Source organism: Nerophis lumbriciformis, linkage group LG17, assembly GCF_033978685.3.
Source record: "Nerophis lumbriciformis linkage group LG17, RoL_Nlum_v2.1, whole genome shotgun sequence".
NCBI classification, from domain to species: Eukaryota; Metazoa; Chordata; class Actinopteri; order Syngnathiformes; family Syngnathidae; genus Nerophis; species Nerophis lumbriciformis.
In genome coordinates, this window is record NC_084564.2 from 17,698,419 (window position 1) to 17,723,225 (window position 24,807).

Consider the following 24,807-nt stretch of genomic DNA (forward strand, 5'->3'; position numbering starts at 1 on the left):
ACATATACTCCGGATTTATGTGTGAAATTATTAACACATTACCGTAAAATATCAAATAATATTATTTATATAATTCACGGAAGAGACGAAGCAAATGTCAGCAGTCATCACACACACGTCAGCGGTCGTCACACACACGTCAACCAATACAAATTTTGCGGGGGCGGGTCATGGCACAAGTGCATTGTGGGTCATGATGGCGGTGTATTGTGAAAAAAGGGATGCTACATGCTACTACGTCCGTACCTGGGAGGGTGGATCGTTTCAACATTGGCGGTAACTTGTGAAGACTGAGAGGGGCTGAACAAGGATGGCACCGAAAAGGAGATTGTGTGCTGCGGATTGCAGGCTGGGCGTGGTGAAGTATGCAGCAGAGAACGGCAATCGAGCAGCAGAAAGAAAGGACATACCAGAGGCGACACCGGGGAGGAAGATTTCATCGGATTTAGCGATCGGGAGTGACAGATTGTTTGTTTGCGGTGTAGACTATTGGGGATCCTTAATAAACTAAAAAAAAAAACACACAACGCAACATCCCAAATGATATAGCAAGATCAACTCATGGTGTTTTATTGTCTGCATGATAAGGAGACGAAGCAGGCGGACGAGAGAAAGGAAGTACACTACTATACTAAGGTTAAACTTCCACCGAGTCATTATCTCTCCAATGCTAAATCCTGGCCGTATCCATGTGTACCGTATTTTTCGAACTATAAGTCGCAGTTTTTTTCATAGTTTGGCCGGGGGTGCGACTTATACTCAGGAGCGACTTATGTGTGAAATTATTAACACATTACCGTAAAATATCAAATAATATTATTTAGCTCATTCACGTAAGAGACTAGACGTATAAGATTTCATGGGATTTAGCGATTAGGAGTGACAGATTGTTTGGTAAACGTATAGCATGTTCTATGTTATAGTTATTTGAATGACTCTTACTCTTATATGTTACGTTAACATACCAGGCACGTTCTCAGTTGGTTATTTATGCGTCATATAACGTACACTTATTCAGCCTGTTGTTCACTATTCTTTATTTATTTTAAATTGCCTTTCAAATGTCTATTCTTGGTGTCGGGTTTTATCAAATAAATTTCCCCAAAAATGCGACTTATACTCCAGTGCAACGTATATATGTTTTTTTCCTTCTTTATTATGCATTTTCGTCCGGTGCGACTTATACTCCGGAGCGACTTATAGTCCGAAAAATACGGTATATTGACAGTAAATTGCTTGTCTATTCTATGTCACGTTCATAATTTCACTGCTGCTGATTTGAACACTTGTAAACAATAGAGGCTCAAGCCGTCTATACAATAAACTTCCTACGAGCAACATCGCTAACGTAATAACAGATTATTTATTTATTTATATACTGGTCCATTACCTAACAACATAGGCACTGATCAAATTAAAAGTAGTTTTTAGGAAAATCATTCTTTATTTTTCCGCAGGACGGTTCCATTAGAAGGCTAAGCTAGGTACACAACAACTCCAGCCAACAAAGCTAACGTACACATTTCTAACGTGCTTACCATTCCATTGCCTCCTCCATTGCCATAAATAATAGTCATTGAGCACACTATTAAAAGTACTTTTTTGGAATATCCATCTTTTTGTAATGGTTTGTGGGAAGCAGGACTAGCTTGCACACACTCAAAGCAACTTCTTCTGAATTAAAGGCGCATTGTCACAAATAGTAAGGCACTTTTTACTTCAGACAGGGCTAAAAGTTTGTGTAGTAACTTGTGCTGGTTAAAACTACCAACAGAGCATTTTCGGTCTTCGTGTCGCACCTTGGTTGTACTTTGTTTGGACTACAAATGCTCGAACGATAAATAAAATGGCGGACTCACGCAAAGACCTTAGGTAAGCCTTTACCATATATAAAGATATATCCGCAGATGTCACATGTCAGAAAAACGTTGCAAGACTGGCAAATTCCAATCGGCCAAACGGACTATTTGGAGGAAGTAGGGAGGAAGGCAAGATTGTTTTATAAATATCTCTAAAATGCCTACACGGTTTGATTTCAAATTTTTAGGACTTATGCAGATCCCAAATACACATAGGCAGGACCATCAGGTTAGAGAAGTTGGTTTTGCATAATAGGGCCACTTTAATGAATGAGTATTTCTGCAACACCCACTGTCTGCTAATTGTACATAGAAGTAATCACACATTTTCTTTGCACGCACTACTTTGTTACACAACCATGTTTTCGACCCAAACTGTAAAAACCAGGTTGATATTTCTTTTCTTTTTTTAGATTTCCTGAACTGCATGACAACACAAACAAATTAGAAAGGAATGCACATTTTTAGGTCATGGAAATGCTCCAGTTTAGGCCTCTGTGTGTGTCCGGTGCTTGCAAACAGGACCCTGAATAATAACAAGTCTTAATTACGCTGGGGTTACAGCTTTGAAGGTTTGTCAATTTGTTTTGCTTTTAGTCTTTTTAATCAGTGTTTGATTGGAGGTTATTTCAGCAAAGGATGAGCAAAATAGACGTGGGATAGTTTCCAACTATAACTAGTACACTATGCTCAAGGATTTGTGTTGTGTTCATCTTTTAGAAGGACAGATATTTATTACACTCAATCTTCAAGCCTGTTGTGTGTTGAGATAAAATCCCTTTCTGTAAGGAAATAGGCCACGATTGATTGAAACGCTTTCTTAGACGTCCAATGTCAGAGTAGTTTTTTTCCTAAACAAAAAAATAACCTTAAAAGCATGTCTTTTTGTGTGTTGTGGTATTTTCGCCACATTTTTTTAATTTAAAATTGTAATAAACATTCACTTGATGATCCTACCAACAGATAATGCATCATTTTAATTGGGTGTCTCTTACTTTAACAGACAAGTGTTAGGTTATGGTTATGTTTCATTTAAAAATGATTGGCACATTTTAATGCTGACAAGGCAAAGAAATAAACTAAATGGGAGCTGGATACAAAATATTCCTAGCAATCCCAGTAGCATGCAAAAATGATTCATAGTATCTGTCGGTAGCATTAGATAACTTGAGTGATCGGATTAGACGTTTGGGAAGCACTGTAGGTTTATTTTTTATTTATTTTTGTTTTCAAACTTACCTATGAAGTAGTTGAAAAATCATTGAACTGTGATGTAATTATGGCTGTCAAATTTAAGGTATTAACTCATGTGATTAGTTACAAAAAATATTGCATTAATCATGTATATACGCAGATTAATCATGCAATATATTTTAATTTAGACTTGTTAACCTTAAAGGGGTCATATTATGATATATTTTTTTCTACATTTAAAATATATCCTTCTGTTCTACACAACATGTAATGGTGGTTCATTGGTCGAAATATAGCATGAATTATATTTTCGGAGACGCTTCAAGACTCTTCAGGATGCGCCGTTTTGTGGACGCTCTTATTTACGCGCCTCCACTTCGACTGCGTCTTCCCCCCGCCAGCCATGTTTTAGTTTTTAGCGCTTCCTGTTGGAGTCTACTGACAGATATACCGTATTTTTCGGAGTATAAGTCGCACCAGAGTATAAGTCGCACCTGCCGAAAATGCATAATAAAGAAGGGAAAAAACATATATAAGAGATGATATATACTGGAGCCCGGCCAAACTATGAAAAAAACTGCGACTTATAGTCCAAAAAATACGGTAAGTTAGAATTATACGCTACTTTATATTAAAAATGGCAACAGCATAGGATGCATGAGCATGTATGAGCCAATCTGCTCCAAAACAAGAGGAAAGAGAAAAAGAAGGATCTTATTGACCACAACGTCGGACTACAATTGCAGACGAGTGCAAACTCTTCAGGTAACTCTCTACCATATATGGATGTATGGGCTAACGTCACGATTGGGGAAAAATGTCACAAGTTGAGCAAAATCCAAACCGCTCATTTAGAAGAAGTATGAAGGAAGGCAAGATTGCTTTATACATATCTCTGCCATGCCTCAATGGTTGGATTTCAAACTTGCAGGACTTATGCAGATCCCAAATACACAGAAACATCTACCAATTGGTAAGAAAAGTTGGTTTTGCATAGTAGGTCCCCTTTAACTAAAGCCCTTTTACCTTACCTTAAACTCCGAGTAGTGTGCTTGCTGGCAGATTTTGCTCTAAAATAACATTGTATAAAACAGTTTCGAGCAAATAAATAAGTAACATTCTGACAATATAATTGCATTTATGTCCAAATATTGGGCTCTTTTTATGTTCTACTAAATCATACAAGCGGGTAATAACCTGGGATTATTCAAAATTAATCCAAATTAAAAAGTTTGATTCATCTAATTTTAAAAAATGTAGTCGTTTGACAGCACTAAATATAATGTAAAATTCAGAATATATTCACATTTTCACAAGCATTATAGAAAATGGAAGGGTGGATAACCGAAAATCAATCAATCAATCAAAGATTATTTATATAACCCTTAATCACAAGTGTCTCAAAGGGCTGCACAAGCCACGACGACACCCTCGGCTCAGATCCCACATCAGGGCAAGAAAAAACTGAACCCAATGGGATACAATGAGACACCTTGGAGGGAACCGCAGATGTGGGATCAAATACTGTATACCGCAATTGTATTTAATTAAGTTATTCTAATTATTGAAAGGTCTAATATTTTCTGATAATGTTGTTATGTATTATTAAGACCAAAGAAAATGTCACAAAACGATCTGTCACTTGTCCATTACAATGGAAGCAGCAACATTTAAAGGTAGCATTTTCTTACAGGATATTGTGTCTGATTGAGTAACACGTCATATTGGAGCATAGTTGTTGTCCTTTACCATGGCCATTTACCATTCATTAACTTGAAAAGCCTCGCACAGCACGGAGCAGGGCGACGGTTACCCTAGGCAACAAGATTCCGACCAGCGTCAACATTTTGGTCCAGTCTGGTGCAGCTGATCTGCGCTCGCCAAAACAGGAGTCACACATGTCAGTGTGTGGTTGTCTGAGCTACACCAGTTGTCACAGCCACTGCCTGCGGATCAGCTTTGTTAATTCTCATGTTTATGTCGTAAACATACGCACATCCAGTATAACTCTTACATTCATGTATATGTGGCAGCCTGCCACAAGTAGTTGGCACGACCTGTTCGCGCTCCTTTATAAACCCTTATAACAGGACTGTCAGTGATTGTAGCTTGTTGTTTGTTGTCAGTTACAGTAGGCATCGTAGCTTCATTTCATAACACATCTGGTATGCATGTGGGGGTATTAGGGTAGATAGTTAAAAACAACTTGAGTTTAAACCTGTTGTCAGAGTTGATTTACGCTAAGTGTTGGATTCCAGATCGGCTGATCTTATAGTTCAATGAATCCTGAGTATGTTCAGTCTGAGTTAGGACCCCAATAAAAAGCCCTGATCAATGGAGCAGTGAAAATATGATCCACCACAGCAACTGGGGACAGAAAAGATTGTCTTTCTTTAACTAGCTGGAACTGAAAGTGTTAATGCATGTTCATTGTAAGTATGAACACTTTTTTAGAAAGAAAAGTAATACAATAAAATTATTGAATCGAAGTAATTTATTGAATAAGAGTGGATTGATATTGAATGAAATATCGTATTTGTTTTATTTATATTTGAAATGTAAGGTCAATGCAAATGCTAAATATAAGTATGTTTTTTTTAACCAGGCACTTACTGTTATACTTAAATGTGAGATACATTGTGAACGATAGGCAAAATTCCAAAAAAAAGTGCAGTTCCCCTTTAAAGGTTAATAATGACTGAATTAATTAATTAATTACATATTACAAAACTGTTGTATACTAATTCATAGATGTTATTTTATTATATAAAAAGGTCAGTAAATGATTCTATATATTTGTAAACGCTTTGAAGTGGGAAAGGGGTAGGATTAAATAAGCTTTGCTTCTTCCTACTCCTTTTCGGGCATGATGTAAAATGAAATGATATGAAATTGTGTGATGTATTATGATGTAAGTGTGTTCATGTTCGAAATAAACTAAAGAAAGAAAAAAAAGGTTGCAAACAGTCCCATTTCAACGAAAAAATAACATTTTACAAAGACAAACATACATTATTTAGTTATATTATTGTAATCATAACTAACATATGAACTAGATTACTTACCTGAAATGGCAGATTTTTATTTTTTTTTCAAGATATACAGTGTATCTCACATTTAAGTATAACAGTATGTGCCTGGTTAAAAAAACATACTTTTTTAACCAGGCACTTACTGTTATACTTAAATGTGAGATACACTGTATATCTTGAAAAAAAATAAAAATCTGCCAACAGTAAGTGCCTGGTTTAAAAAGTGTGTTTTTTAACCAGGCACATACTGTTATACTTAAAGGTGAGATACATTGTGAACGATAGGCAAAATTCCAAAAAAAAAAGTATGTTTTTTTTAACCAAGTATAACAGTATGTGCCTGGTTAAATAAACATACCTTTTTAACCAGGCACTTACTGTTATACTTAAATGTGAGATACACTGTATATCTTGAAAAAAAAAATAGAAATCTGCCATTTCAGGTAAGTAATCTAGCTCATATGTTAGTTATGATTACAATAATATAGCTAAATAATGTATGTTTGTCTTTGTGAAATGTTTTTTTTAGTTGAAATGGGACTGTTTGCAACCTTTTAAAGGGGAACTGCACTTTTTTTTGGAATTTTGACTATCGTTCACAATCATTATGAAAGACATGACAACAGATGGATTTTTTTTAATGCATTCTAAATAAATAAAATGCGATCAAAAGTCTGCTTACAATGTAGCCTAAGGTAGCTGCTCAATTCTGCCTATAAAGCCCTTAAAAACATCCAGGTACCTCCATTAGGGTTTTATATACATGATGTAAGTATTTATGTAATGTAGTAATGGGCACATTTAATAATAACATTTACAATTTACGTATTTTGATCATTTTAAGCGTAGGCTGCGCATTAATAAAAAAACGCATCAAAACGTTTGCTTTTTTTTCTTCATCACTGATTACTCACTGCAGACTTTATGAGAGCCAACAAAAATAATAAAATATCGCTTACTGTATAAGGTCTGCTGTCATTAGGATGCCGACTGCTAGGATGTACATATATTCACTTAGGTGATGAATGTCTCAAAATCCTTGCAAAGAAACGGGCTTGAGGGGGGGACAAGAGCTTTTCGTGTCGTTCTCGCCATTTCCAGGTCCTTTATGGCTGTCAACGTGTCCCAACTTGTTAGATTATATCACCAGCCATATACTTTTCAGATGAGATGCATGATTTATGATCTACAATAAACTTACTGGGAGCAGGGTAACGAGGAAGCAATAGATCAGTCAATGATGTAAACATTGGCACACAGGAAGTGATCACGCCGCCGCTATAAAAAGTTTGTCTGTGTCAGCGTTTCTAATAACAATATCACTAATACTTGGTTCATTTTAAAGTCACGAAATGTAATTTGAGTAATGTTGCCGCTTTTTGAATGGTAATTGGATTTTATGGGCGGAATAGTAGCGCTCCCATTGGCGCCGCTGTAAGTGGACTTTTATTTACGTTTATTTGATATTTAGAATGCATTAAAAAAAAGAAAATCCTTTTGTCGTCATGTCTTTCATAAGGATTGTGGCAAAATTCCACAAAAAGTGCAGTTCCTTTTTAAGCAGCTGCCTAGAGGGAGCTCACTTTCCGAAGTGCTGTAAGCGCTATATCACGATTAGGGCTGCAACTAACGATTATTTTGATAATCGATTAATCTGTCGATTATTACTTCGATTAATCAATTAATAATCTGATAAAAGAGACAAACTACATTTCTATCCTTTCCAGTATTTTATTGAAAAAAAACAGCATACTGGCGCCATGTTCTTTCAACTTGCCAAATAATAAAAGGAAAATGTTACAAAAATGCACACTTTTGACACCCCTGCTATAGATAATAAAAGATTAAATCTGATAAATCTATGGATAAAAAGCAGAGCCTGACGACGCATGCTCGTTTATCACAACTCTCTCGCTCTCTCTGTCTCTCCCCCTCCCTCACCAATGCTGCTGCGCGCGCAATTTGTTTTGTTTTTAACCTTCTTAACTCTGAACGTACATTGAAAATACACACAACCCTAACTCAAAATGCCGGACATTTAAGGCATTTAAGAAACACCGCCCGGACAGCCCCGCAAAAGAGGACATGTCCGGTGAAAAGAGGATGAATGGTCAGGACCTAGTCCTCTTTTGCTAGCATGCTAGCAGCTAACAGACTACGATAGACTGACCATACGTCCTCTTTTCACCGGACATGTCCTCTTTTGCGGAGCTGTCAGGGCGGAGTTTCTTAAATGCCTCAAATGTCTGGCATTTTGAGTATTGTTTACACAACGTGCAGTACGCTACTTAATATGTCCGTGTGGAAACTCGTTCGGTACACCTCCGCACCGAACCGAAACCCCCGTACCGAAACGGTTCGATACAAATACACGTACCTTTACACCACTATTATTTTGATAATGGTTTCTCAGCTGTTTGTAAATTTTGCAGTTTATAAATAAAGGTAAAAAAAACAAAAACGTAGCCTCAGCTCATGCGCATAGCATAGATCCAACGAATCCATGACTAAATTAATCGCCAACTATTTTTATAATCGATTTAATCGATTAGTTGTTGCAGCCCTAATCGCGATACTCTTCCAGCTTTCAGCACGTATACTACGCCACGTGTAACACGCGTTAGCTTTGTTGACAGCTAATCATAGCAATTTGGCAAAGTTCAGCTACTAAATTTGGCTATCATTAAATGTATAGTAGTAGTAATATGTAACAACTATTAAGGGGAGGGAAGGGGGCATATAAGTTAAAGTTAAAGTACCAATGATTGTCACACACACACTAGGTGTGGCGAAATTATTCTCTGCATTTGACCCATCACCCTTGATCACCCCCTGGGAGGTGAGGGGAGCAGTGAGCAGCAGTGGTGGCCGCGCCCGGGAATAATTTTTGGTGATTCAACCCCCAATTCCAACTCTTGATGCTGAGTGTTAAGCAGGGAGGTAATGGGTCCCATTTTTATAGTCTTTGGTATCACTCGTTCGGGGTTTGAACTCACAACCTACCGATCTCAGGAGGCGGGTTTTTCGATGGTGGTCTGTGGGGGATGACGTCATACACAATGGGCGTGGCCTAAACAGGAAGTAGGTTTACGTCAAAGCTAACCGCTATTTTGTTTTGTAGTTTTTTAGGAAAGCCGCCTTTTTTTTGTAGTCGAGACGTCATAATGATTTATGACCCTTTCAGCCGAAAGTAGGTATTTTTTTCTCTTGTATTTTTTTCATTTAAGGTATCCCCCATATTTTTTGTAGTCTAGATTCAACATTCTGTATGTTATACAGCGATTTGGCCAAGATCTTTTTTTGTACACAAATATGGAGGTTAATTTGTGTCTTTATTATGAAAGCTTTTTTTTTTGACACCAAATTTTTTGCATTTGAATTTTGTGAACTGATTTATTTTTACATCAAATTGTGCTGTTAATTTCATCGAAAAAAATCTGTGTTTTAAAATTCAGTGTATAAAAATTGAGTGTAAAAAAAAAAAATGATGACAAAATTCAGTGTATAAAAATTCAGTGCTGAAAAATACGCTGCTTCAAAAAGCAAGACTCACTTCCGGTAACTTAAGACAAAAGCAATCAATCCTGTCTCAGAACCAGCCAAGGAGGTGTCAAATGTGAAGTCATGTGGCATGGGTCTTGCAAAACAGCATAAAAAAACAGTTAACTGGGCTACCTGGGCATAACACAACATAATTAACATTTCAATGCGGTCCGCTTTATGTTTTCAAACTAAAGAAATTATCCCAATGGTTAGAATCTGCACTTTTGAGTGACAAACGGTTTCAAGGTGTTATGATTCATACATTTTCTACCGCTTGTCCCTTTTAGAGTCGCGGGGGGTGCTGCTCAGCTGCCTTCGGGCGGTAGGCGGGGTACACCCTGGACAAGTCGCCACCTCGTCACAGTGCCAGCACATATAGACAGACAACATTCACACTCTCGGGCCAATTTAGTGTTGCCAATCAACCTATCCCCAGGTGCATGTCTTTGGAGGTGGGAGGAAGCCGGAGTACCCAGAGGGAACCCACGCAGTCACGGGGAGTACATGCAAACTCCACACAGAAAGACCCCGAGCCCGGGGATCGAACCCAGGACCTTTGTATTGAATGGGGGTCTGCACTAACACCTGTTCCACCGTGCTATCAAAGTAGACCTATGCGATATATAATATATTATTATATATAGGGCTGCAACATTAAAATCGATTATAAAAATAGTTAGCGATTAATTTAGTCATCGATTCGTTGGCTCTATGCTACGCACATGCGCAGAGGCTACTTTTATTTATTTTTTTATAAACCTTTATAAACTGCAACATTTACAAACAGCTGAGAAACAATAATCAAAATAAGTATGGTGCCAGGATGCTGTTTTTTTTCAATAAAATACTGGAAAGGATAGAAATGTAGTTTATCTCTTTTATCCAATTATTAATCGAAGTAATAATCGACAGATTAATCGTTTATCAAATTAGTTGTTAGTTGCAGTTTATTTCGATGGTGGTCGGTGCGGTCAAACTAGACATTTTAGCAGGGTAATGCCAACAATCTGTCCCGACTCCCGACGAAAATATTGTTGCGTAACTTTGCAAATACATTTTGCTAATCGACATCAGTAAAATGTGGCATAATTACTTAGTAAACCATCTTGCAAGAAGCATAAACAAGAGAAACCTACAGCGTAGAACTCCTCGATTGCCATTTGAAGTTCCTTGGAGTAGGAGTAGTATTCGGCTGCGTATCTGGCAACCTCAGTCATGGGGAGTGGGAAGGGGCTACAGAATTTTTACCATGATTGCAGTACCATTTCTGGCCTCATTATGGCACCTTTAAAGTTATTTTGTTATATTGCTTGTCATTACAAAACATTCTGCAAAAAAAATATATATATTTTTTGGTTTGAAAAATGTAACTTGGAGCAAGTCGCAAACAGCCCTTTTACTATTAGTTATGTAAAATCAAGATTTTTTTTCTATTAACTAGTACTATATTTATTGTGTCAAACTAACCTCTGCCTTAGGATCCTAAGTCTTAAGGAAGTATTTATGTCAGGACTATCTACTGGTTGCAAAGGAACAGACGCCTCATGTCTGACAGCGTGCTTCAGGTTTATCAGGAGAGAGGAGACATGAAAAATCCCAGGGTTTGTTCAAGATAACCTGCCATCAAGCAGGGTAGGTTTCAATAGTTAACTGACTCTGAATTTGACCTGACTTTTTTTTTTTGAATGTAAAATTCTGAATTTTCCTCATCTCAGGGTTTACATACTAAATGTTTTCACTCTACAGGTAAAAGCCAGTAAATTAGAATATTTTGAAAAACTTGATTTATTTCAGTAATTGCATTCAAAAGGTGTAACTTGTACATTATATTTATTCATTGCACACAGACTGATGCATTCAAATGTTTATTTCATTTAATTTTGATGATTTGAAGTGGCAACAAATGAAAATCCAAAATTCCGTGTGTCACAAAATTAGAATATTACTTAAGGCTAATACAAAAAAGGGATTTTTAGAAATGTTGGTCAACTGAAAAGTATGAAAATGAAAAATATGAGCATGTACAATACTCAATACTTGGTTGGAGCTCCTTTTGCCTCAATTACTGCGTTAATGCGGCGTGGCATGGAGTCGATGAGTTTCTGGCACTGCTCAGGTGTTATGAGAGCCCAGGTTGCTCTGATAGTGGCCTTCAACTCTTCTGCGTTTTTGGGTCTGGCATTCTGCATCTTCCTTTTCACAATACCCCACAGATTTTCTATGGGGCTAAGGTCAGGGGAGTTGGCGGGCCAATTTAGAACAGAAATACCATGGTCCGTAAACCAGGCACGGGTAGATTTTGCGCTGTGTGCAGGCGCCAAGTCCTGTTGGAACTTGAAATCTCCATCTCCATAGAGCAGGTCAGCAGCAGGAAGCATGAAGTGCTCTAAAACTTGCTGGTAGACGGCTGCGTTGACCCTGGATCTCAGGAAACAGAGTGGACCGACACCAGCAGATGACATGGCACCCCAAACCATCACCCAACCATGCAAATTTTGCATTTCCTTTGGAAATCGAGGTCCCAGAGTCTGGAGGAAGACAGGAGAGGCACAGGATCCACGTTGCCTGAAGTCTAGTGTAAAGTTTCCACCATCAGTGATGGTTTGGGGTGCCATGTCATCTGCTGGTGTCGGTCCACTCTGTTTCCTGAGATCCAGGGTCAACGCAGCCGTCTACCAGCAAGTTTTAGAGCACTTCATGCTTCCTGCTGCTGACCTGCTCTATGGAGATGGAGATTTCAAGTTCCAACAGGACTTGGCGCCTGCACACAGCGCAAAATCTACCCGTGCCTGGTTTACGGACCATGGTATTTCTGTTCTAAATTGGCCCGCCAACTCCCCTGACCTTAGCCCCATAGAAAATCTGTGGGGTATTGTGAAAAGGAAGATGCAGAATGCCAGACCCAAAAACGCAGAAGAGTTGAAGGCCACTATCAGAGCAACCAGGGCTCTCATAACACCTGAGCAGTGCCAGAAACTCATCGACTCCATGCCACGCCGCATTAACGCAGTAATTGAGGCAAAAGGAGCTCCAACCAAGTATTGAGTATTGTACATGCTCATATTTTTCATTTTCATACTTTTCAGTTGGCCAACATTTCTAAAAATCCTTTTTTTGTATTAGCCTTAAGTAATATTCTAATTTTGTGACACACGGAATTTTGGATTTTCATTTGTTGCCACTTCAAATCATCAAAATTAAATGAAATAAACATTTGAATGCATCAGTCTGTGTGCAATGAATAAATATAATGTACAAGTTACACCTTTTGAATGCAATTACTGAAATAAATCAAGTTTTTCAAAATATTCTAATTTACTGGCTTTTACCTGTATCTGCTTTCTGGAATACCCCCTAGTCTGCCAGAGAATAAGAAGAGAAAGCAGCAGGGATCTGTGTTGGCAAATTATTGACTTTGTTGCTATTTAGTGAGTAATCAGACCCCTCTAGATACTCGTTTTCAAAAAAAAAGTAACTTTGGCTTTTGGAGGAGCAATGAACAAGGAGCAAGTGCTGCTGTGGGCCCCCTACCCACCATCTAAAAGCACTCACAAGCAGTTATGTCGTGTTTGTGACCTCTGCATGCACTTTATTAATACAACTCAGGTTTGTGTGCAATAGTAATAAGTAATGTATCATTCTTTTATGCATAGGTAATCATCAATAAGATGACTGTGTTGGTTCCATTTTCCTCCTACTTTGGCCGGCGTGATGCTTGTTGCTATGGTTACAGCCGAGGACCCTCCAGTTAATTACAGCCCTAATTTACCTTGACTGGATGCGTATAATCACTCAAATTTTATGTGAGTAATAAAACTGCTAAAGTGATTGACTGTGACAAATAACATCAGTTAACGTCCTCCGTAAATATTTTCATATACATCTGAGGTGGGGCATGCAAACAGGAAGTCAAAATCCATATCCAGCGATGGTTCATAGCACACGCTGGTGTTTTAGGAGGCGGCAAAATGCAAAAAGAAGACCCCTGATGGGAATAGTCAGACAGTAGTTCATGCATTAATCTTATTATGTATTCATATATTTAAGCCGCTGTTCTTCTTGGCACCCTGAAACAAAAAAAGGGATTCATTAATGCTGGAATCCTCAAGTGAAGCTGACAATTTGCATTTTTCAGTCATTTCATTCCATCATTACCATCAACAAGGCGAGGAAAGCCTTCAATATTCTCCACCAGCCAAAGACCTCCTCGCGTTTGGAACAATCTCTCAAACCTGCAACCTTTCGTGGGTCTCGCCATCACTGTACATAAAGATAATGTGACCTGACACATCTGCACTGTGTGTGTGTGTGTGTGTGTGTGTGTGTGTGTGTGTGTGTGTGTGTGTGTGTGTGTGTGTGTGTGTGTGTGTGTGTGTGTGTGTGTGTGTGTGTCTTTCTCTCTCTCTCTCTCTCTCCTCGGGCATGGATTGTGGCTCAAGGTATGAGCCTTATGTATGAAGAGCTTCCAAAGGTTTAACGCTCGCTGGCTTTGAGGGCATCTTTGGTTACGTAAAGTTTTGTTTGTTTGTTTTTTTTTGTGGATTCGGCGCGGTTCTTGAGGAGTTACAATACACTCACCTCCTCTGACAGGCGTCTTCAAGAGATTTCAGTGAAAAGTAGTCAAAGCAAAACATGAACAACATAAAAATGAAACACAAATACATTAAAAGTAACCAAAATACAAATGTTAGCGAATGTAAATGACCCTGTTTTCTTGCAGCCGTAAGTCTCCTTTGGGATAAAATGCATCTCCCAAAAAACATTGTTCCCCTTGCTTTCTAGTTCCTGCCATTATCTGAATAACGTTCAAATTCTGAGATTGTAAAAGACATTCAGCTTTTAAATATCTCTTATGTAATGTTGTTCATAGATACTTTCTCATCAAACAACTTTTTTTTAAGATCTTCTTCCTCACAAAAAGGTACAAATGAGTCAAAGCAGGGGTCACCAACGCGGTGCCCGTGGGCACCAGGTAGCCCGTAAGGACCAGATGAGTAGCCCGCTGGCCTGTTCTAAAAATAGCTCAAATAGCAGCACTTACCAGTGAGCTGCCTCTATTTTTTAAATTGTATTTATTTACTAGCAAGCTGGTCTCGCTTTGCTCGACATTTTTAATTCTAAGAGAGACAAAACTCAAATAGAATTTGAAAAGCCAAGAAAATATTTTAAAGACTTGGTCTTCACTAACTGACAAAGAAACAGATAAGAGATTTGGTGTCCAGTTCAAAGTGTGATATGATTTATTTAAAAATTTGAGAGTTTATTTTTGTATTTTACATGAGTTATTTGTACAAACATGGTGCAAAGTAAGTCATGATTTGTTAAAAAATGTTAGTGGCTAGCTAGTTAAAATGGGATATTGTGATTTCATAAGACTGAACATTTTCAAATGATCACTTCTAAGACAATTTGAAAAATGTGCACTTAGAGAAAATATAAAAATAAAGTGTTGCATATTGATATTTATCTGTTTCTATATATATTTATTGTGAGAAATCATTAAGATGATCAGTGTTTCCACAAAGATAAATATAATTAATTATTAATAATAACATAGAGTTAAAGGTAAATTGAGCAAATTGGCTATTTCTGGCAATTTATTTAAGTGTGTATCAAACTGGTAGCCCTTGGCATTAATCAGTACCCAAGAAGTAGCTCTTGGTTTCAAAAAGGTTGGTGACCCCTGAGTCAAAGCATACTCTCTGACCATATTGTCTGCTTTGTTTCTTTTAAGGTGCGGAAAATCTATGCAGCGCACAAAATCAAAAATCCAACCTAAACTCCAAACAAAATAAACACATAGCATTTTATTCTGTACCATTTTGCAATGCTCCTCTCTGAGCTGCCACCTTACCGTGGTAGAGGAGTTTGCGTGTCCCAATGATCCTAGGAGCTATGTTGTCCGGGAGTTTCTATGCCCCCTGGTAGGGTCTCCCAAGGCAAACTGGTCCTAGGTGAGGGATCAGACAAAGAGCAGCTCGAAGACCTCGATGAAGAACACAAACCAAGGACCCAGATTTCCCTCGCCCGGACGCGGGTCACCGGGGCCCCCTTTTGGAGCCAGGCCCGGAGGTGGGGCACGATGGCGAGCGCCTGGTGGCCGGGCCTGTCCCCATGGGGCCCGGCCGGGCACAGCCCGAAGAGGCAACGTGGGTCCCCTCTCCAATGGGCTCACCACCCATAGCAGGGGCCATAGAGGTCGGGTGCAGTGTGAGCTGGGCGGAAGCCGAGGGCAGGGCACTTGGCGGTCCGATCCTCGGCTACATAAGCTGGCTCTTGGGACGTGGAACGTCACTTCGCTGGGGGGGAAGGAGCCTGAGCTAGTGCGTGAGGTGGAGAAGTTCCGGCTAGATATAGTCGGACTCACTTCGACGCACAGCAAGGGCTCTGGAACCACTTCTCTTGAGAGGGGCTGGACTCTCTTCCACTCTGGCGTTGCCGGCAGTGAGAGGCGACGGGCTGGGGTGGCAATTCTTGTTGCTCCTCGGCTCAAAGCCTGCACGTTGGAGTTCAACCCGGTGGACGAGAGGGTAGCTTCCCTCCGCCTTCGGGTGGGGGGACGGGTCCTGACTGTTGTTTGCGTTTACGCGCCAAACAGCAGCTCAGAGTACCCACCCTTTTTGGATTCACTCGAGGGAGTACTGGAGAGTGCTCCCCCGGGTGATTCCCTCGTTCTACTGGGGGACTTCAACGCTCATGTTGGCAGCGACAGTGAAACCTGGAGAGGTGTGATTGGGAAGAATGGCCGCCCGGATCTGAACCCGAGTGGTGTTCTGTTATTGGACTTTTGTGCTCGTCACAGATTGTCGATAACAAACACCATGTTCAAACATAAGGGTGTCCATATGTGCACTTGGCACCAGGACACCCTAGGCCGCAGTTCCATGATCGACTTTGTAGTTGTGTCATCGGATTTGTGGCCTCATGTTTTGGACACTCGGGTGAAGAGAGGGGCGGAGCTTTCTACCGATCACCACCTGGTGGTGAGTTGGCTGCGATGGTGGGGGAGGATGCCGGACAGACCTGGCAGGCCCAAACGCATTGTGAGGGTTTGCTGGGAACGTCTGGCAGAGTCTCCTGTCAGAGAGAGTTTCAATTCCCACCTCCGGAAGAACTTTGAACATGTCACGAGGGAGGTGCTGGACATTGAGTCCGAGTGGACAATGTTCCGTACCTCTATTGTCGAGGCGGCCGATTGGAGCTGTGGCCGCAAGGTGGTTGGTGCCTGTCGTGGCGGTAATCCTAGAACCCGTTGGTGGACGCCGGCGGTGAGGGATGCCGTCAGGCTGAAGAAGGAGTCCTATCGGGTTCTTTTGGCTCATGGGACTCCTGAGGCAGCAGACAGGTACCGACAGGCCAAGCGGTGTGCGGCTTCAGCGGTCGCGGAGGCAAAAACTCAGACATGGGAGGAGTTCGGGGAGGCCATGGAAAAAGACTTCCGGACGGCTTCGAAGCAATTCTGGACCACCATCCGCCGCCTCAGGAAGGGGAAGCAGTGCAGTGTCAACACCGTGTATGGTGGGGATGGTGCTCTGCTGACCTCGACTGCGGATGTTGTGGATCGGTGGAGGGAATACTTCGAAGACCTCCTCAATCCTACCAGCACGTCTTCCTATAAGGAAGCAGGGCCTGGGGAATCTGTGGTGGGCTCTCCTATTTCTGGGGCTGAGGTTGCCGAGGTAGTTAAAAAGCTCCTCGGTGGCAAGGCCCCGGGGGTGGATGAGATCCGCCCGGAGTTCCTTAAGGCTCTGGATGTTGTGGGGCTGTCTTGGTTGACAAGACTCTGCAACATCGCGTGGACATCGGGGGCGGTACCTCTGGATTGGCAGACCGGGGTGGTGGTTCCTCTCTTTAAGAAGGGGAACCGGAGGGTGTGTTCCAACTATCGTGGGATCACACTCCTCAGCCTTCCCGGTAAGGTCTATTCAGGTGTACTGGAGAGGAGGCTACGCCGGATAGTCGAACCTCGGATTCAGGAGGAACAGTGTGGTTTTCGTCCTGGTCGTGGAACTGTGGACCAGCTCTATACTCTCGGCAGGGTCTTTGAGGGTGCATGGGAGTTTGCCCAACCAGTCTACATGTGCTTTGTGGACTTGGAGAAGGCATTCGACCGTGTGTGGCATTCGACCTGTGGGGAGTGCTCAGAGAGTATGGGGTAACGGACTGTCTTATTGTGGCAGTTCGCTCCCTGTATAATCAGTGTCAGAGCTTGGTCCGCATTGCCGGCAGTAAGTCGGACACGTTTCCAGTGAGGGTTGGACTCCGCCAAGGCTGCTCTTTGTCACCGATTCTGTTCATAACCTTTATGGACAGAATTTCTAGGTGCAGTCAGGGCGTTGAGGGGATCTGGTTTGGTGGCTGCAGGATTAGGTCACTGCTATTTGCAGATGATGTGGTCCTGATGGCTTCCTCCGGCCAAGATCTTCAGCTCTCACTGGATCGGTTCGCAGCCGAGTGTGAAGCGACTGGGATGGGAATCAGCACCTCCAAGTCCGAGTCCATGGTTCTCTCCCGGAAAAGGGTGGAGTGCCATCTCCGGGTTGGGGAGGAGATCTTGCCCCAAGTGGAGGAGTTCAAGTACCTCGGAGTCTTGTTCACGAGTGGGGGAAGAGTGGATCGTGAGATCGACAGGCGGATCGGTGCGGCGTCTTCAGTAATGCGGACGCTGTATCGATCCGTTGTGGTGAAGAAGGAGCTGAGCCGGAAGGCAAAGCTCTCGATTTACCGGTTGATCTACGTTCCCATCCTCACCTATGGTCATGAGCTTTGGGTCATGACCGAAAGGACAAGATCACGGGTACAAGCGGCCGAAATGAGTTTCCTCCGCCGAGTGGCGGGGCTCTCCCTTAGAGATAGGGTGAGAAGCTCTGCCATTCGGGGGGAGCTCAAAGTAAAGCCGCTGCTCCTCCACATCGAGAGGAGCCAGATGAGGTGGTTCGGGCATCTGGTCAGGATGCCACCCGAACGCCTCCCTAGGAAGGTGTTTCGGGCACGGTAGGAGGCCACGGGGAAGACCCAGGACACGCTGGGAAGACTATCTCTCCCGGCTGGCCTGGGAACGCCTCGGGATCCCCCGGGAGGAGCTGGACGAAGTGGCTGGGGAGAGGGAAGTCTGGGCTTCCCTGCTTAAGCTGCTGCCCCCGCGACCCGACCTCGGATAAGCGGAAGAAGATGGATGGATGGATGGATGGATGGATGGCATTTTGCAATGCAACTCTGTGAGTGACAAGGTTACAACAAATAAAACAATAACGACGTATGCCGAGACGTTTTGAGGAGGAGAATGGTCTGCATCAACAATCTTTTTATTGAGCAAAACTGACTACACTCGGCCGAAACCACACCAAAAAAATCATTAGGAACAAAACTACTGTCCAGCTAAACAAATCACATTCTGCCGAATCATACCAAAATAAACAAACGATATGTCGGCTGGACAGCAGATGCTCAATTATTTGCGCCAAAAGATGCACATGCACACTCTGCTCAGCCAGTAATGCATTTAAATGGCCCTGATATGTCAAAGGGCATTAATAAATCATGTTCTTTTCGAATACCTTTATAACTGATAATGGTAGTTCAGCTGGGATATGCTCATTTAAAAAATTAGATTTACAGCCCCGAAATATTGTTTTCATTTCGATGACCCCCTCCACCGTTTGACCAATTAGAACGTCTTTAAGTGTGTCACATCCAGGTTGCCAGTTACGCACCGCCCTCTTCGTCAAGTTGCTGCCACTGGTAAAGTATGCGCTAAAAGATGCACATGCACACTCTGCTCAGCCAGTAATACGTTTAAGGCCACAAACAGTCGGACAACTCCAACACCACACATAAACTGTAACTACCAGGTTGTTCCACTTTCATGCGTTTTACACGCAGCCAATCAATATAATTAACAGCGTGTTAAGCTGCATGCTAACTCTTGATCTGGTGAAACAAACACCAATACTGCCAAATCACATTTATGCTTATTTTAAAAATGTTAATTTTCGGATATTTATTATAAAATGATGTTTACATTACATACAGTACATGTTTAAAAAAAACTCTGTATTGATGTATTTTATAGACAAGAAGTGGTATACTTTATTCCATGCTTGTGCTACATTGTGTAAAATGTGAATGTTTTAAGGTGAACTAAATAAGATCTCTGAAAGTGGTACATGTCTCCGATTCTCAATTCTCCACTTCAACATACAGTTCATGAAAAACAAGATGTTTTATTTTCGTTGTCAGTGGTCCAAATCTATGATATTAGAAAAGAATACCATAGATTTAACAGCACAGACTGCTGTTATTTGATTATTAAAACAAAACATTTAACTTGTTATGTCCGATTTGGGACAGGTATGTGTGATGCTGGTGTGGCCACAGTGTGCCCGTCTGATGTTTCTCACATGTGGTCTAAAGCAGTGGTCCCCAACCACCTGGCCGCGGCCCGGTACCGGTCCGTGGATCGATTGGTACCGGCCCGCACAAGAAATAAAAAAAAATTTAAAAAAAATTTTATTTTATTTTTTTTATTATTAAATCAACATAAAAAACACAAGATACACTTACAATTAGTGCACCAACCCAAAAAACCTCCCTCCCCCATTCACACTCATTCGCACAAAAGGGTTTTTTCTTTCTGTTATTAATATTTCTGGTTCCTACATTATATATCAATATAGATAAATACAGTCTGCAGGGATACAGTCCGTAAGCACAAATGATTGTAATTTTTTATGACAAAAAAAAAAAATACCATACCCCCAAAAGCTACAATTCGATTAAAAATCGATTATTGATGCATTTTTTATTCATGGCTATTGTTTTAAAAATTGTTTTCGTTTCACTAAATAAGCATTAATCATTTGCAACTTTTAAAAACAGTGCATTGTAATAAGAAACAGTTGAATTAATTACCATTACATTTTCTAAATTAATGGAAATGTGTGCAAAACTGAAACATAAGTGCCGTAAAATAAAGGAGCTGAGCTCGATGAGGTGGCTCGCTGCACTCAGCCAAATTTTAGAAATGCCTGAATTACTTTTTTTTTTACAATAAATAAATAATCCATTATTGACGTTTACCTTGTTACTTTACAATCTCCTATGTCCGAATTGCGATGCATCTACAAATCGATTTCCCACCACCTCTCGTTTAAACCACAAAGTTTTACCTCGAAATTGGTTTGACTCGGAACTTTCTCACACAGCTCAATGAGCTCTATCTACCGAACGCCCCCTGTAACTTTAGGGGAAATACCCGTATCATCATCACAACAGCCACCAGAAATAATGATAATAGATTTGATTATCTTCGCACCTTTCATTTAAATACATCTTAAAGTGCTATAGTACTGTACAAACCAATATTTAAAACAAACAAAATAGCTATTAAAACATAAAATACCGAGACTAAAACATCATCAGTAAAGCATAAGAAACACAAAACAGTCCAAATGTTGGGTTTATTTTTCTTAGTTAATTAAAAAAAATAACTTGGTTAAACGATTTTAGTGTGTGCTTTTTTGAGCACATTCAGCAATACCACCATAACAATAACCGTGATATTAAGTTTTTTGTTCCACTGCAGTATATGTTAAAAAAAGGCAGAAACGCCACAGATTCCAATAATTTGACGTCTCTTCCCACCGAATTAGATCAGGTTGACATGATCTTGCCAACGTGCCTCACCTGTTCCTAAAAATGCAGAAGGAAGGCATCGTGTATTTATAGCTTTTGCAGCTCATCTCTTGTCTCCATGCCGAATTCCAGGTAGTACTGTTAGTCTGCGTACAGTAGCAGAAGACTAAATGGATGGGTGTTACAGACTGCACTGCCACCATACAGCTAGAATTGTCTGTAACGTCCGTCACACTATCCACCTCCTTGCAGCCACTTTGGTAAAGGCGTCTGAAGGCTGCAGCAACAGGCCCATGCGGCCATATGTTGTCGTAAATCAAAACCGGCCTCCCCCTCCTGCCCCATTATCTATTAATACTGCTTTTGCTCCTGCTCGCACCATGTCGCTTCCCAAAAAGTTTCCCTTTTCTTAAAAGGATCAGGCAGAAAAAGACGTCGCTTGAAAGTTTGCTCAGCTTGTGATTGATTTGCTTATCCCTCCGTGGTCTCCTGCACGTGCTCACAGCTCCAGAGTGTCGATTGAGCTGCTGGCACAGAACGCACGTACTTAATTAGGGGGTTGGGGGAGACTAATAAGGTGGTGTAATGGCCGTTGTTCCTCCGTGTCACCCATGGGAGACAAGCTTTTAATTAGCCGTAGAAATAGTCGATATTTACCGATCATGTTTGTGATGTTTTGTTGGAAAGGAAAGGGATGCGTGTCTGTTGTTATGTGAACTTTTGTTTTTTTCCATCTTGTTTCCTTAATAATTAAAGCCGCCTCTGTCTTTTTCAGAGTCGGGAAGATGCGCATGGGATCGCCAGCAGGCAACTCGGTGAGTCTAATAACAAAAGGGAAGGAAAAGAAGAAAACAAAGATTCTCAGGGAAAGCCTTTGTGAAACATCCCCGAACATGACTGTGTGAAGGCAGGTGAAGCAGTGACACTTCTAGCGGGTACAAACTGCAGGAGTATGAGCTTCCGTCATTCTGAACGCATTACACACTGCTGTAAAGCAATCAGGCCTTACTTATTAATAAATAAACATAAAACAGACTAGAGTCAAGCAAGTTATTCTTCTGCAATCCCCAAACCGGGTTGCTTTCTTTAGCTGCGCTGACTAAAGGATGAATCTGAATTGCATGCGGGACAGCGCAGACCATCACCGAGCCTTATTCATTTGGATAAGCACCAAATGATACACCCCAACAGACTGCATTCCAGATTACGCTTGTCGCTTAAAAGGTTCCCTGTTATGTAAAGGGTACTTTTTAATGATGTTCTTACAGTAATATGTGTCCCTGCAGCCTGTCATATGGTCACCAAATGCATTGTGTATCATTTCCAAACCAATGTTTGCTTTTTGAAGTCATGTCATGACGGGATGACCCAACATGATGCTGCTGTTAAAACGTGAATAGTAATAATAATAACAATAATGATAATATTGGATTAGATTTATTAAGTGCTTTTGTTGAATGTAAATTTAGGTTATTAGGATTAACTGCATTAGCTGCAGCTAGAGAAAAAACATAGAAAACATCTTACCCAACAAAAAAATCCAGAATAAATAATGATATTATGTACATATGTATAATATATGTATTATATATTATTATCATCATAAGTATTTCAATTTAAAAAAAACCTTTAGGTACAAGAATCTTACGACAACCCACAATTCGATTGAGAATCGATTCTTGCAATATATTGTTTGATTAAAAACATGCTAATAAAACCTTTTCAAAACAGGTTAAAAAAGCTCCACTTGGCTGCTGACGTATGATGTATATGCGTAGCTTGTAAACTGGAGGTGGCCTAAAAAACATATTTTAAAAAATTATTTTTAGAATATATATATATATATATATATATATATATATATATATATATATATATATATATATATATATATATATTTTTTATTTTTTTTTTTAATGAATTGATTTAGAATAAAAATGAATAAAAATATGATATGGATGTTAATCGTTTTTTTTCAGCACCCCTAAAAAACATTTTGACCGACTGAATAAGCGTCACATTATCTACATATACATCATACAAAAGTCTGGCCTTAATTTACATATACATACAAAACATCCACAAAAAACCTCACGCAGTTGTTGTTTCCCAGATTTGTCTTCATTTTGATGGATGCTGTTTTACCAATATTTTAAATGTATCAATGTCAATGGTGAGTAGGATACAGGAGATATATGATATACAGTAAATTATATAAATTTGTCAGAAGGTAGATCTTCTAATAATTGATGATACATTATATCATGGTAATGCATGTTGATGATACATTCTAGCTGTGTGTCACAAATGTGACAGCGACAAGCCAACTAACGTGTCCTCGATGCATTAGCGCATTCTTGCTCGCGGTTAATGTCCCTCCACAGTGCAAAGCCAGTTCTAAGTCAGTAATCGTCACCTCCATGGTGGGCGAATAAACAATGTTTCTTACAAATAATATTATCACTGGAGGACAAGGAATAGCGAAACATGCGACACTACACACCGTAGGAAGATAAGCTAACTGCAAGCTCGAGCACTTGAATTTAAACATAGGTGTGCGGATTGATACAAATACCGACAGTTACGATCCCAATTATAATATCATTATATGGTCGATAAAACAGTGGCTAGATCAATATTTTTTATTATCAAAACATATATATTGTCGTTTTTGTTATTGTTTACATAATTAGGAAATAAGTCCCTGGACACCGGAGGGTTTTAAGGATTGAAATCAGAGCCAACTGTAGGAAAGATATTACCGGTAAATATATAATTGATATTGTTACAACATCACCCTGTGTTTATGTCTGATTATATTTGTGATCAAAAATGGAATCATTCAATGATCTTGAAAATTTTAAGTATCGCCCCGGTAGAAAATGGATGGATAAAATATTGATATGACTACTACTGCCCCTGAAACTACTTGCTATTGAATCAGTATCCAAATTTGTAGTGTCGGCCAAAACTAATGTAAAGTATCAAACAACAGAGGAATAAGTGCTTATTACATTCGAACAGAAGTTTAGATAAAACCATGTTACAACAGAAAGTAACCAGATATTAACAGTAAATTAACAAGTAGATTATTAGTAAGTCAATACACACAAACAATACAAGGAAATTACGCACATACAGTACATCAGCAGCCAAATTAAGAGCCTTTGTACGGTAACCTGTTTTGAAATGTTTCTGTTGTCATTTATATACCAAATAATGTATCTTGAAATATATTGTTATCGCAGGAGTCTGCAATATATATCAATCAATCAATCAATCAATCAATGTTTATTTATATAGCACTAAATCACGAGTGTTCCAAAGGGCTGCACAAGCCACAATGACATCCTCGGTACAGAGCCCACATAAGGGCAAGGAAAAACTCACCCCAGTGGGACGTCGATGTGAATGACTATGAAAAACCTTGTAGAGGACCGCATATGTGGGTAACCCCCCCCCCCCCTTCTAGGGGAGACCAAATGCAATGGATGTCGAGTGGGTCTGACATAATATTGTGAGAGTCCAGTCCATAGTGGATCCAA

At 40.2% G+C, this 24,807-nt stretch overlaps 1 protein-coding gene across 2 annotated transcripts in view; it reads left to right on the forward strand.

The window, feature by feature from the left end:
* The window catches only part of b3glcta (beta 3-glucosyltransferase a), a 136,082-nt gene that overhangs the window by 27,331 nt on the left and 83,944 nt on the right, over positions 1-24,807 (forward strand). For both annotated transcript variants that reach the window (XM_061972636.1, XM_061972637.1), the window contains exon 3: positions 22,038-22,077. In XM_061972636.1, coding sequence (XP_061828620.1) covers positions 22,038-22,077 — 40 coding nt within the window. The remainder of the gene's footprint in view (positions 1-22,037; positions 22,078-24,807) is intronic.